The sequence below is a fragment of the Delphinus delphis genome, chromosome 5, assembly GCF_949987515.2.
Source record: "Delphinus delphis chromosome 5, mDelDel1.2, whole genome shotgun sequence".
Classification (NCBI taxonomy): Eukaryota; Metazoa; Chordata; class Mammalia; order Artiodactyla; family Delphinidae; genus Delphinus; species Delphinus delphis.
Window position 1 is genome coordinate 53,982,973 of NC_082687.1, and position 16,096 is coordinate 53,999,068.

Genomic DNA, 16,096 nt, shown 5'->3' on the forward strand with positions numbered 1-16,096 from the left:
TTTTGCCACGCCCTGCAGCTTGCAGGATCTTGGTTCCTATTTCAGAGGTTGGGCCCGAGCTCCTGTGGTGCGAGCTCTGAGTCCAAACCACTGGACTAACAGAGAACCTCAAACCCCAGGGTATATTAATCGGAGTGAGGCCTCCCGGAGGTTCTAATCTCAGCACCAAGACCCGGCTCTATCCAACTGCCTGCAAACTCCAGTGTTGGAACGCCTCAGGCCAAACAACCAGTAAGACAGGAATACAACCCCACCCAACAACAAAAAAAAAAAATGACAAAAAAATGTGTTACAGATGAAGGAGCATGGTAAAAACCTACAATACTAAATAAATGAAGACAAAATAGGCAACCTACCTGAAAAAGAATTCAGAGTAATGATAGTAAAGATGATCCAAAATCTCGGAAACAGAATGGTGAAAATACAAGAAACATTTAACAAGGGTCTAGAAGAACTAAAGAGCAAACAAACAGTGATGAACAACACAATTACTGAAATTAAAAATACTCTAGAAGGAATCAGTAGCAGAATAACTGAGGCAGAAGAACAGATAAGTGAGCTGGAAGATAAAATGGTGGAAATAACTGCCAGGGAGCAAAATAAAGAAAAATGAGTGAAAAGAATTGAGGACAGTCTCAGAGACCTCTGGGACAACATTAAACACACCAACATTTGAATTATAGGGGTCCCAGAAGAAGAAGAGAAAAAGAAAGGGTCTGAGAAAATATTTGAAGACTATAGTTGAAAACTTCCCTAACATGAAAAAGGAAATAGTCAAGTCCAGGAAGCTCAGAGAGTCCCATACAGGATAAACCCAAAGAGAAACACACCGAGACACATATTAATCAAACTATCAAAAATTAGGTACAAAGAAAAAATATTAAAAGCAGCAAGGGAAAAACAACAAATAACATAGAAGGGAATCCCCATAAGGTTAACAGCTGATCTTTCAGCAGAAACTCTGCAAGCCAGAAGGGAGTGGCAGGACATATTTAAAGTGATGAAGGAGAAAAACCTACAACCAAGATTACTCTACCCAGCAAGGATCTCATTCAGTTTCAACAGAAAAATTAAAACCTTTATAGAGAAGCAAAAGGTAAGAGAATACAGCAAACCAAACCAGCTTTACAACAAATGCTAAAGGAAAGTCTCTAGGCAGGAAACACAAGAGAAGGAAAAGACCTACAATAACAAACACAGAACAATTAAGAAAATGGCAGTAGGAACATACATATTGATAACTACCTTAAATGTAAATGGATTAAATGCTCCAACCAAAAGATATAGACTGGCTGAATGGATACAAAAACAATATGCTGACTACCAGGGACCCACTTCAGACCTAGGAACACATACAGACTGAAAGTGAGGGGATGGAAAAAGATATTCCATGCAAATGGAAATCAAAAGAAAGCTGGAGTAGCAATTCTCATATCCACAAAATAGACTTGAAAATAAGACTATTACAAGAGACAAAGAAGGACACTACATAATGATCAAGGGGTCAATCCAAGAAGATATAAGAATTGTAAATATTTATGCGCCCAGCATAGGAGCACCTCAATACATAAGCCAAATGCTAACAGCTGTAAAAGGGGAAATCAACAGTAACACAATCATAGTAGGGGATATTTATACCCCACTTTCACCAATGGACAGATCATCCAAAATGAAAATAAATAAGGAAACACAAGCTTTAAATGACACATTAAAGAAGATAGACCTAATATTTATTGGAAATTCCATCCAAAAACAACAGAATACACTTCTCAAGTGCTCATGGAACATTCTCCAGGATAGACCATATCTTGGGTCACAAATCAAGCCTTGGTAAATTTAAGAATATTGAAATTGTATCAAATGTCTTTTCGGACCACAATGGCATGAGACTAGATATCAATTACAGGAAAAAAAAAACTAAAAAATACAAACACGTGAGGAGGCTAAACAGTATGCTACTAAATAACCAAGTGACGACGACCCAAAACCTATGGGATGGAACAAAAGCAGTTCTAAGGGGAAGTTTATGGCAATACAATCCTACCTCAAGAAACAAGAAAAATCTCAAACAGCCTAACCTTACACCTAAAGCAATTAGAGGAAGAAGAAGAAAAAAACCCAAAGTTAGCAGAAGGAAAGAAATCATAAAGATCAGATCCAAAAAGAAATGAAAAAGAAATGAAGAAAACAATAACAAAGATCAATAAAAGAAAGAGCTGGTTATTTGAGAAGATAAATAAAATTGATAAACTGTTAGCCAAACTCATCAAGAAAAAAAGGGAGAAGACTCAAATCAATAGAATTAGAAATGAAAAGGAGAAGTATCAACTGACACTGAAGAAATACAAAGGATCATGAGAGATTACTACAAGCCATTATATGCCAATAAAATGGACAACCTGGAAAAAGGAAAAATTCTTACAAAAGTAACAACCTTCCGTGACTGAACCAGGAAGAAATAGAAAATATAAACAATCTAATCACAAGCCCTGAAAATGAAATTGTGATTAAAATTTTTCCAACAAACAAAAGTTCAGGACCAGATGGCTTCACAGGTGAATTCTATCAAACATTTAGAGACGAGCTAATACCTATCCTTCTCAAACTCTTCCAAAATATAGCACAGGGAGGAACACTCCCAAACTCATTCTTTGAGGCTACCATCACCCTGATTCCAAAACCAGACAAAGATGTCACAAAAGAAGAAAACTATAGGCCATTATCACCGATGAACATAGGTGCAAAAATCCTCAAAAAATACTAGCAAAAAGAATCCAGCAGAACATTAAAAGGATCATACACGATGATCAAGTGGGGTTTATCCCAGGAATGCAAGGATTCTTCAATATATGCAAATCAATCAATGTGATAAACCATATTAACAAATTGAAGGAGAAAAACCATATGATCATCTCAACAGATGGAGAGGGCTTCCCTGGTGGCGCAGTGGTTGAGAGTCCGCCTGCCGATGCAGGGGACACGGTGCCCCGGTTCGGGAGGATCCCACATGCCGTGGAGCGGCTGGGCCCATGAGCCATGGCCACTGAGCCTGCGCGTCCGGAGCCTGTTGCTCCACAACGGGAGAGGCCACAACAGTGAGAAGCCTGCGTATCGCAAAAAAAAAAAAAAAGAAAGAAAAAAATAGATGGAGGAAAAGCTTTCAACAAAGTTCAACATGCATTTATGATAAAAACTCTCCAGGAAAAAAAAAAAAAAAAAAAAAAAAACCTCTCCAGAAAGTGGGCATAGAGGGAACCTACCTCAACATAATAAAGACCATGTAGGACAAACCCACAGCCAACATTGATCTCAATGGTGAAACACTGGAACCATTTCCACTAAGATCAGGAACAAGAAAAGGTTGCCCACTCACACCAGTTATTCAACTTAGTTTTGGAAATTTTAGCCACAGCTATCAGAGAAGAAAAAGAAATAACAGGAATCCAAATCGGAAAAGAAGTAAAACTGTCACTGTTTGCATATGACATGATACTATACATAGAGAATCCTGAAGATGCTACCAGAAAACTACTAGAGCTAATCAATGAATTTGGTAAAGTAGCAGGATATAAAATTAATGCACAGAAATCTCTTGCATTCCTATACGCTAATGATGAAAAATCTGAAAGAGAAATTAAGGAAACACTCCCATTCACCATTGCAACGAAAAGAATAAAATACCAGGAATAAACCTACCTAAGGAGACAAAAGACCTGTATGCAGAAAATTATAAGACACTGATGAAAGAAATTAAAAATGATACAAACAGATGGAGAGATATACCATGTTCTTGGATTGGAAGAATCAACATTGTGAAAATGACTACTTCCCAAAGCAATCTACAGATTCAGTGCAATCCCTATCAAACTACCACTGGCATTTTTCATAGAACTAGAACAAAAAAATTTCACAATTTGTATGGAAACACAAAAGACCCCGAATAGCCAAAGCAGTCTTGAGAAATAAAAGCGGAGCTGGAGGAATTAGTTTCCCTGACCTCAGACTATACTACAAAGCTACAGTAATCAAGGCAGTATGGTACTGGCCAATAACAGAAATATAGATCAATGGAACAAGATAGAAAGCCTAGAGGTAAATCTATGCACATATGGTCACCTTATTTTTGATAAAGGAGGCAAGAATATACAGTGGAGAAAAGACAACCTCTTCAATAAGTGGTGCTGGGAATACTAGACAGCTGCATGTAGAAGAATGAAATTAGAACAATTCCTAACATCATACACAAAAATAAGTTCAAAATGGATTAAAGACCTAAATATAAGGCCAGACACTATAAAATTCTTAGAGGAAAACATACGCAGAACACTCTATGATGTAAGTCACAGCAAGATCCTTTTTGACCCCACCTCTTTGAGAAATGGAAATAAAAACAAAAATAAACAAATGGGACCTAATGGAACTTAAAAGCTTTTGCACAGCAAAGGAAAACATAAGACGAAAAGACAACTCTCAGAATGGGAGAAAATATTTGCAAATAAAGCAACTGACAAAGGATTAATCTCCAAAATATACAAGCAGCTCATGCAGCTCAATATCAAAAAAACAACCCTATCCCAAAATGGGCAGAAGACCTAAATAGATATTTCTCCAAAGATATACAGATTGCCAACAAACACATGAAAGGATGCTCAACATCACTAATCATTAGAGAAATGCAAATCAAAAGTACAATGAGCTATCACCTCACACTGGTGAGAATGGCCATCATCAAAAAAATCTACAGACATTAAATGTTGGAGAGGGTGTGGAGAAAAGGGAACCCTCTTGCACTGTTGGTGGGAATATAAATTGATACAGCCACTATGGAGAACAGTATGGAAGTTCCTTAAAAAACTAAAAATAGAACTACCGTATGAGCCAGCAGTCCCACTACTGGGCGTATACCCTGAGAAAACCATAGTTCAAAAAGGGTCATGTACCACAATGTTCATTGCAGCTCTATTTACACTATCCAGGACATGGAAGCACCCTAAGTGTCCCTCAACAGATTAATGGATAAAGATGTGGCACATACATACAGTGGAATATTACTCAGCCATAAAAAGAAACGAAATTGAGTTGTTTGTAGTGAGGTGGATGGACCTAGTGTTTGTCGTACTGAGTGAACTCTAATGTGTGACTAGTGCATCATTAACCTAAGGACCTCACCATTTGGATGTTACAGTTTTCTCCATCAGCTTCCCTTATCCTTTTTGGTCTGGTTCTTTTCCTTAAACTGTGGAAACGTCTTTCTTTCAAGTTGCTTTTGTTGCAGAGTTAAGCAAATGGCTGTTAGCAGCTGTGGTAAAAAAAAAAATCCACAGAATACCCCAGCTGTTCATCTGCTTCTCAGAAAAATGTACTTTGTGTATTTTTTTGTAAAACAAAGCTTTTTCCAGTGTCAGTGGTGGAAATGTCACAGAAATTGAGCATTGGTAGTTCAGAATTTATAGTTTCACCAGAGAGAAAAAAAGAAAGACAAGCCAGCAAAGGTATTACCTCTGGAAAAGATTTGGTAAATATTGAAGATTCTACATCTCACCACAAGTTGGTGTCCCATTCCCTAATTCCATCTCTAGATTCATCCATAGACCATGGGCCCTTGTCAGCCAATTCATTGCCTTCTTAACTATTAAAGTAACATTTCTTTCTTACATAAGGGGTGAGAGAAGTTGGTTGATAATTTCTTTTATGCTGTTTCCAACCACTGCCCAAGTTAATGATTTCCCAGGATTATGAATAATTCAGAATGTTATTCCAGCTTTTTTAAAAAATGGTTTATATGGAAATGAATTGGTTTTCAAATAGAATTAAATCAGAATTTTGGGGCATTTTCTTCGGTTGATTCAGAATGAGATTTATGGTTGTGGTTAAATATAGGATGGTTATTATTTAAGACAGTTCCTGGTTATGTAGATGGAATATCAAATACACCTTACAAAACTGACTTGCATTAGTTACAATCTATGACTACCCAGTTGGACTGGTTTTGGTATATTCACCTTTTATAGAGAAGAGGCACTGTGGAAGACTGTCATTGATATAGTACAACTTTGGAGACAGAGAGCAGTAAGTTTAAGAAAAGTTAGGTTATCAGCCCTTAAATTTGTACCTTTTTCAAATTTTCACCCTAAACTCTTATTTCTGATTTGTATTATGGTATAGTTTTTGCCATATAGGTGTCTCTGAGTGAATTGTTGCTATGTTATTTTCATTCAAAGCATATTTTGTGAATGTCCGATCAATAATTTTTTGTGTATAACATATTTGAGATGATTGTTATGTCTTGAAACAAGTGTGATTGAGAAAGCTGTGAAGTTGCCTTGTGATTTTAAAGATTTTAAGTCTTGATTTTAATTCTATGCACATTATCATGTAGACTTGCCTGCATTCAGGAGATTATATTGAATAACTTCTTAAGGCCTCTTTTAGCCTAATGAGTGAATGAATTATACAGGGTTTAGAATTTGAAAAAGACAGTAAACTATCTTGTACACAATAAATATCTTCACACACACACACACACACACACACACACACACACACACACACACAAAGCGTAGTACTAAGCTGGTGATATGCTGGAATGCCAAACAGAAACAGAAGATCTAGAGGCATATACCCTCAACCAGGCCACAGTATATTCTAATATGTAAAGCTCCTATGAGGTGGTGTTCATAATACAAAATAATAAGAGAGGAAAAAGCAGTTCAGCATGATCAAGAGTCAGTGGATATAACAAACAATAGAAATAAACCTCCAAGAATTTCAGACAATAGAATTATTGGTTAGGGACTATAAAATATAGATGTTCAAACAGACTAAATCTTACAAGAAGGGATTAAATATACAACAGGAAAATAAGACACTATTGAAAGCAATCAGGCAGATATAACCAAATAGAACTTTTAGAAATGAAAAATATAGTCCTAAAAATTAAAACAATGAATATATTAAACAGTGGATAGATACAACTGGAATAAGAATTAATAAATCGAAAGATAGAGCTGAGGAGATTCGTGAAACCACAGGGACTTCCCTGGTGGTGCAGTGGATAAGAATCCACCTTCCAGTGCAGGGGACAGGGGTTTGAGCCCTGGTCCAGGAAGATCCCACATGCTGCAGAGTATCTAAGCCCGTGCACCACAATTACTGAGCCTGTGCTCTAGAGCCCATGTGCCACAACTGCTGAGCCCGCGTGCTGCAACTACTGAAGCCCCCACGCCTAGAGCCCGTGCTCTGCAAGAAGAGAAGCTACCACAATGAGAAGCCTGCATACAGCAACAAAGAGTGACCTCTGCTTGCCACAGCTAGAGAAAGCCCATGCACAGCAACGAAGACCCAATGCAGCCAAAATAAATAAATAAATAGAATTAAATCTAAAAATAAAAACTACAGCTCACAGTAATAAGAGAATATACTAAAGAGAAATTAAAAGAAATGAGAGCTTGAATAAAAAGGTCTAATTCGTGAGATTGGACTTCTAGAAAAAGGCATATTCAAATTATGGTTGAGAATTTTCTAGCATTGATGAAACACAAATTAGACTCAGTATGTACTGGGTCTAATAGGATTTGATTTTACCCTAATTGCAAGCCAGTAAGTTAGCCTGTTACAGTTTCATGGATGCTGGCAGAAAACATGAGATTCCTGGATCAGAGACTAAGGACTTTATTACTTAGAGCATGGTAAATGTGTGAGCATGATATTTGCCTTGTTTCCTCCTGCATTCCTCCAAATCCCACCTGTGCAGTGCAGAGGGCTCAGCGGATGCCTGCACATGTAGTGGGTTCCTTTAGAGGAAAGGAACATTGAGCTTGGGGAACTTGCTGTTTTATAGCAAGCAGTGAACAAGCTTGCTCTTTGTCCCAGAGGGAGACATTACCTCATTTCTCAAGTTTGCACAAGGCAAATACAATCCTGAGAAACAGCCCACGTAAAGAATGGTCAGAGCCTTGCATTCGTGGCATACCCAGTGAGAGATATATAAACAGTAAGAGATCCATGGAGGATTACCGCTCTGTAGGAATCACACCCTATTCTAAGCTAGATAAAACTAAATCCATACCTGGTTATTTGTAGTGAAACTGAGTTATCCCATTTCATGGAAACCAGCAGTAAGGAAAGCTCTGGACTGAGCGTGTCAACCTGCTTTTGCCACTTGATAGATAAATGACCCTAAGAAAATATTTGACCTTTATGAGTTTAAGTTAGCTATGATAAAATCTAATTTTAAAACCTTCTCTACTTATCTCACAGGGTGATGATAAAAAATTAAAGTAAGCATTGAAAATTATAATTTGCTATCTTAAATAACAGAACTTGGTGGCACTGTCATAAATAAAAGTTGTAATATTGTGAATCTGTTGAATCTCTGAAGTAAAAGTAAAAGAAAGCTCAGCCAACTAATGTATCTCTTTGAAAATGTAGTTGTTTTAAGATAGCATTTAATTAATATTTTGATGACTAAGCATCTCCATGGCAGTAACAGGTAAAATAAAATCTCCAAGGGGCTTCCCTAGTGGCGCAGTGGTTGAGAGTCCGCCTGCCAATGCAGGGGACACGGGTTCGTGCCCCGGTCTGGGAGAATCCCACGTACCGCTGAGCGGCTGGGCCCGTGAGCCATGGCCGCTGAGCCTGCACGTCCGGCGCCTGTGCTCCGCAACGGGAGAGGCCACAACAGTGAGAGGCCCACGTACCGGAAAAAAAAAAAAAACCTCCAACCATTTGGGTTGTGTAAATGCCACATAGGATATTAAGGTTTGCCTCTAATTGTGATGATAATTGAATTTAGTGTGGGCAGGTTTTGTCCTGTATATACTATGATATTTTATGTAAGGGACTTGAGTATCTGCAGATTTTGGTATCCATAGGGAGTTCTAGAACCAATCCCCTGCAGATACCTAGAGATGGCTGTATATGTTACTTTTACTTTTGCTACTCTGTACCTCTGAAGGTATTGACCTTAAAATGGAGTACAATACAATAGTATTTTTTACCAAGAAAACAAGGTATTTTTAGCATAGTGCAAACTGAAATGCTTCTGATTTAGAAGTTGTACATTACCAAAATAATTGTTCATTTTTTAATCTTTAATTCTTGTATTCTTCTCAACAGTGTGTAGTATTGACTGAGATCAAACTATCATTGCAGAAGAAGATCAATGACTTTTGCCGTTCTCAGTGCCCTCCAGTAAAGGTAATAGTATCACTTAATAATGACACATAGTTTACCAAAGGAAAAGCACTTTCAGTATTAGAATTTATAGCTTTTCAGTGAGTTATATAAGAAACTTTTTACATGAGGACAATCAATAATACTTTTTAATTTTGGTTTTTGAAGTGTGGTCCAAGGACACTGAGGGTCCCTGAGACCCTTTCATAGGGTCTGCAAAGTCAAACTATTATAATATTACTGAAATGTTATTTGCTTTTTTCACTCTGATTCTCTTATGGGGTGCAATAGAGTTTACAAAGTCTACTTGATATGTGGTGATATTGCTCTGACAGCTAATTGAATGTGTGTGTGTTCTTGTCTTTTAAGTGTTTCTTGGTTTTACTTTCTAACACAGTAAATATCAGTAGGTATAACCCACATAAATAAAATCTAATTGGGTCATCAGTAATTTTTAAGAATGTGAAGGGATCGTGAAACCAAAAAGAAAGAGAACTGTTGAATTGTAACAACAGTAGAGTAGAGGTGGCTAGACCAGTTAGGGGCTAATGCAGTAAGTAGTCCAAGTGAGAGATACTTGTGCCTTGATGGGAATAGAGAGTGTGAGAAGTCATTGAATTCGAGGTATCTTTTGTAAAAACAGACTAATGGGATTGAGAATGGATGAGTAAGAGTTGTGAAGGAAAGAATGATAAAGAATGACTCCTAGATTTTTGTTCAGAGTAATTAGGTATTGTTAAGTAGTGATGACATTGAGAAGAATGGAAAGAGGTCTAGATGGGAAAAATCATAATTCATCCCCTACAACTGCATACATATTACTAACTCCACCTCCTTCGTGGGGTCCTTTGTTCCTTTGGCAATAGGAAAATGCTGTTTGTTCCTTTGAGACAGGCACTAAACTATCATCATACTGTATAAAATAGATGTGCTGAAAATCTTTGGATTGTGATACTTACATAGCATATTTATACTCTGTATAACATTTGTGTTGTTTTACAAATTAAATTAAGTAGATGAATAAGACAGAGTAGTCAGTAAACTTAGAACAGAACACAAAAGTTTTACAAAATAGGGCTTCCCTGGTGGCGCGGTGGTTGGGAGTCCGCCTGCCGATGCAGGGGACACGGGTTCGTGTCCCGGTCCGGGAGGATCCCACGTGTCGCAGAGCGGCTGGGCCCGTGAGCCATGGCCGCTGGGCCTGCGCGTCCGGAGCCTGTGCTCCGCAACGGGAGAGACCACAGCAGTGAGAGGACTGCGTACCGCAAAAAAAAAAAAAAAAAAGTTTTACAAAATAATTACACAAGGTTGTAAAGTAAAATCTTTATGTGATTGATGCGTATATTCATACTTTAAAGTTGTTTTGCAAAGAAAGAAATTGTCCTTGAGTTTGCAGCTTTTAAACTTAAAAAAAAAGCCTATAAATTTCTTCTCAGTTTTATGTCTCATAAAAAGTGCTGTAGGTACCTATTTTGATAGTAAAGGCAGTGCATGATCAAGTAGGAGGTAGTCTTCTGTTAGGTATTTCACTACCTCATATAATAGGTGGTATAAATTATTTTAATGGGCTACGTTCTTATGCCCAAATATGATTGGCTTTAGTTTTTGTTAGAAAAATATCACCTTATACAGGATCATATGTGTTACAGGTTAAGACTTTTTCTTTATTATCAGTATGTCTAAAACTAACTGAGCACAAAAATAATTTCTTTACATTTTCTTAGACTGGAGAATGTTATAAAAATCACTTTCAATAAAACATTTATGATTGTGTTTAAGAATCTGATTCTTACCTTTCATAATTTCGATGTGCACTGTTAGTACCTCAGCCCCTTTCCTGTTGACGCCACTCTGAGTTTCTAGCTGTTTTATTTTCCTTCAACTCTACCGCTTTTGGTCAATGGACACTCCATTCTTCTTTTCTAAAATGAAAGGTAAGAATTCACTGCTAGACCGTCAAACCAAGTTATCTTTCTCATATTCTGTGCTTGATTTTTAGGGCAAGGCACGAATTTTTGTTATTTAAAAATTATAGAATGTACAATGATGGTGTGCTGATGTTGCTTCTAATTTTGTTAACACTAGATATCCAGTCCGAAATATCAAAATCCTTGATTCCAAAACCAATTTACAAACAAATTATCATATTTGTGGTCACTTTATACCTCAAATAATATGCTTAATTATAAATAAAATTGTCACCAAAAGGCCTAAGATAGTTGAGGGGTTTTTTTTCTTTATATAAATGTATAAGCTTGAACTTGTTTCTTCATTTCACAGTTCATCAGTGCAGATATACATGGAATTTGGTCACGGTTGTTTTGTGATTTCGGTGACGAATTTGAAGTTTTAGATACAACAGGAGAGGAACCAAAAGAGATTTTCATTTCAAATATAACGCAAGTATGATTATATACATATATTATTGTATATGTATATGATTGATTTTTTTAAGTTGATGTGAAAACTATTTTTTAAAAGGTGATACTAGCAAAATATTGTAATATGCAGTATTTTTTATTTGTTTAAAATTGAAGTTAGAATATTAAGAGAGAGTATTCTGGATTCCATCTAACATTTTTTAACAATTGATGAACATTTGCTTATGTCATTAATTTTAATTTTGTTTTCTGTCATGTTCCTATGGGACATGAATTGTGAGTCAGTGTTTACTGAACTGTTGATTGTATCAGATCATAGATGTACTAAGTATGTCATAAGTCACTTGGCCCAACACTCTGACTCCAGGAAGATGAACACTTAAGTCATCATAAACAAAAGCTTTTCTAATTTGTTATATTTCTAAAACTTTATTTGGAGGATGAGAAAAGTTTAAGAGTTAATTAACCTTCAAATCAAAAACTCTGAATTTTCTAACCATGTTCTCTTAATATCATGCAAGCTTAATTTTTTATTCCCTGAAAGAATTGGAGAAATTATTATAATCCATTTTTACTACTCTTTCTGTAGTTTAGCCTAAATCATTAACTTTATTTGCACTCTTAATGATCAATTTACATTAAAGCTCAAAAGAAACCAAACATAAGGAAATGATAATATACTTTGACTGAATAGTATTTGTGATTTTATCTTTATGCTTTCTTTTTAAAGCCAGTGTAATGTTGCCTTTCTCACCCCTTTTTAAGAAAAAATTCATTGAAAAGTCATTTTGTGTATCTCTTTGCTTACAGAATGGTTATTGTTCAGCCTTTTACCTTCTCTATTGTTAGTTTGTCCCTAAGAATATTATAGAGTTAGAATAAGCTCCAAGGGATCTTGTATTGCACTGATATTGTCTTTTATTGAATAGTGCAGGAAATATGAAGGTTATCATAAAAAATTAGACAAATATCATGAATGTTCCCATTTAACTTATCTGTAAATTATTTCTCCTTAAAGTCCTTATGAATTCTATTCTTGTTGAGATATTAGTAAACCCACATTACATTAATTTTATCTACATGTTTGTGATCATAATTGTATTTCTCAAACCCTTAAACAGCAAGAGAATTTTTAGAATCTACACACTTATGAAAGAGAGAATTATAATTCCATTAGGTTTTATGTAAATTAAATTATCACATTATTCAAGCAATGTGATGGATTATATGCAGTTAGGAAATTTCCTGGTGTCTGACCTATCTCATCCACCTTTTAGATGAGTTAAACCAATTCCTTCCTGTTTTTATCTTGATAAGCAGGGATACATAATATTTCTTTGCTTTAAATGTTGGATAAGCTTTAAACTACCACTTTCCTGGCTTTAAATTTCCATCCTCTGTTCTTACATTTCTTTGATCTTCAAAGTTAGACTCATCTTTTATGTACAGAGTCTGTCATTAATGACTTTGAAACTTACCATTCAGTCACTTTGAATGTTTTTATAAATCACAAGAATCTTTGCATCTGTGAAATATTTGAACTCCCTTGTGGAATCTGTTTCCCCCAAACATAGAAATTATATTTTAAACATTCATAATAAAATAAGTTTGAAAATCACATAATAAAATGATAAGTCACTATTTTGTTACAATTCTTTAAAGCATTGCTTTTAATATGGAAGGAGAAGAATGGCTTGGAATTTTGGTTATTTTGAGAATTTTATGATAATATGTTCCTTTTTGTGTGAGATTTGGAATTTGTACAAAAAAGGAATACATGGACTTGTTTTTTAGTATATTACTCTTATTTCTAGGCTAATCCTGGCATTGTCACTTGCCTTGAAAATCATCCTCACAAACTTGAAACAGGACAATTCCTAACATTTCGAGAAATTAATGGAATGACAGGCTTAAATGGATCTACACAACAAATAACTGGTAACTTTATGTGTTTTATTAATTCATTTATACTTATCCATTATTCAGCATGTTTACAGTTCAGACACTATACTCAGTGTCAAGAACACACCATTAGCTCAGACAGACATGATCCAATTCTTGGCCTCAAGACATTTAATCCAAGTGAGGGGATACTAACATTCAGCAGTGATGGTATAAAGAGAGAAAAGGCGTTCTGGGAACTCTAACCTTAGCAAGGAAACCTACTCACTTTTGGTACAGCAGCAGTGGTGACAGGGTATCTTGATTAAAATTGATTGCATTGGCTTACGAAGATGATGAAAAGAATATTCTGTGCAGAGACAAACAGTAAGAAGCAAGATAGAATTCAAGGAACTTAAAGATATAATATAGCAGGGTGACAGTGGGAGTTGAGATAGCAAGAGTCTTAAGACATTTAAGAGAAAACTTTATGGTAGGTGAGCGAAGATTCTGGCACCTTATTTATTTACACATTAGGGAGTGCAAGAAGAGGAGCAGGTTTTGGAGAGAGATAATGAGTACAGTCTAGGCTTGTTGGGTGAGGTGACAGTGAAGTATTCAAGTGAAGATATATGTTTTTGTCCAGTGGCTTGGATAAAGGGATGAATGGATGTTACTGCAGGCAGATTTGTGGATTTATTGGCAGGAAGCTGTAGGAATCTGTTTTGTCAGTGGACTGAGATGAAATCATGACCCAAAGGAGAGGTAAGGTGGTAAGGCCAGAGATTTGAGGAGAATAAACATTTTAAAAAATCGAAAAATCATCAGGCTTCATTTAGGATCCATTTGAAGTTGAAAATAATGAATTTATAGCAGCGTTAGTCTGCGTAGTTTGTGATTTTCCTCCAGCCATATTTAAAAGAGTTAAAGACATTGCTAGATGTCTTGTAACTCAGAGACAGCAGTGTTTACACCTGTTCAGTTGAGAGTGATTCAGTTTTATCTTTAGGGCATCTAAAAGTATAATTATGTGATTAGTGTATAGACTAGTAAATGGATTACTTTTATTTTTCTTTTAATGACTACAAGATGGATCCTTAGGAGAGAGAAAAAAAAAAAATCAGTCCCTGTTACGAACTCTTTATACCAAAACAACTTTGGATCTATATTTGAGAATCTTTGGGGACTTCCCTGGTGGCACAATGGTTGAGACTCTGCTCCCAGTGCAGGGGGCCAGGGTTCGATCCCTGGTCAGGGAACTAGATCCCACATGCATGCCGCAACTAAAAGTTTGCATGCCACAACTAGGGAGTCCACGAGTCACAACTAAGGAGCCCACCTGCTGCAACTAAGACCTGGCGCAACCAAATAAATAAATATTTAAAAAAAAAAATCTTTGGTAACAAAACTGTTGGATTATGTTTCCCAGACTGTATCTAAGTATGTAAAATATAGATTGAGATCACTGATATTAAAGAATTTTTATCTGTTTTTGCATAAAATTGACTCAACTAACTATTTAGGATTATCCTTTGTTGTGTTGGGGGCCATGCAATGGTGGATTGTGGTGCTGGATCTGCATCTTGAGGCTATATGTATATATTAACAGGAGAAGCCACTGGATATCAAGGAATGAAAATAAAACCCACATTTTGTACCAAAAATTCTTTGGGCAGAGAGAGAATATTTGAATAGAGTAGCAGTTTATGAAACTTTTTTTTTCTTAACATTTATTAGTTGGTACTTACTGCTCTAAAGTAATTTTCTGTTATTTGAAAAACATTTTTAAATAGCTAAAACAATATATGCTTATTCTAGATATATATATGTATTTATGTTTAGGTAGAGTTAAAAATGAGTTCTAGTTCAGACCTCCCCTCTACTCCAGAAGTAACAGCAGCTAAGTTTGATGTTTACTCTGCTGACCTTTTCTGTCTACTTAATATATAAACCTTATTTATTTAATTTAATTTTGTGAATAAGCAAATCGTTCAAAAACAATAGAAGGGGGACTTCCCTGGTGGCACAGTGGTTACGGATTCGCCTGCCAATGCAGGGGACACGGGTTCGATCCCTTATCCGGGAGGATACCACATGCCACGGAGCAACTAAGCCCATGCACCACAACTGCTGAGCCTGCACTCTAGAGCCCGCGAGCCACAACTACTGAGCCCGCATGCCACAACTAGTGAAGCCTGCACACCTGGAGCCCGTGCTCCGCAACAAGGCAAGCCACCGCAGTGAGAATCCCATGCACCGCAATGAAGAGTAGACCCACTCACCGCAACTAGAGAAAGCCCATGCACAATGAAGACCCAGTGCAGCCAAAAATAAATTAATTAATTAATTTAAAAAAAAAAGAAGGCAAATGTTTATAGTGAAAACTTTATTGCCCACCTATGGCTCCCACTCATTCTTACCTGTCCATTATTCTTAGTTTATTGTGTGCCCTTCCAGGTTTCCTTATGCATTTTTACATGCAAGGTAACATATTATGACTAGAGCTACCCTTTGCCTTTTCATTAAATTAAACATCTAGATGGTCTTTTCACATCAGTAATTGTAGAATAGTCTCCTGTATGATTGAAAGTGGTATAGTATAAATTTTATTTGCATTTTACATTTTATGAATGAGATTAAGTATCTTAAGTTTTAGAGCT

At 36.2% G+C, this 16,096-nt stretch overlaps 1 protein-coding gene across 3 annotated transcripts in view; it reads left to right on the forward strand.

Moving 5' to 3' along the window:
• The window catches only part of UBA6 (ubiquitin like modifier activating enzyme 6), an 80,328-nt gene that overhangs the window by 26,335 nt on the left and 37,897 nt on the right, over nucleotides 1–16,096 (forward strand). For all 3 annotated transcript variants that reach the window (XM_060012446.1, XM_060012445.1, XM_060012447.1), the window contains 3 exons: nucleotides 9,118–9,198; nucleotides 11,455–11,577; nucleotides 13,370–13,493. In XM_060012446.1, coding sequence (XP_059868429.1) covers nucleotides 9,118–9,198; nucleotides 11,455–11,577; nucleotides 13,370–13,493 — 328 coding nt within the window. The remainder of the gene's footprint in view (nucleotides 1–9,117; nucleotides 9,199–11,454; nucleotides 11,578–13,369; nucleotides 13,494–16,096) is intronic.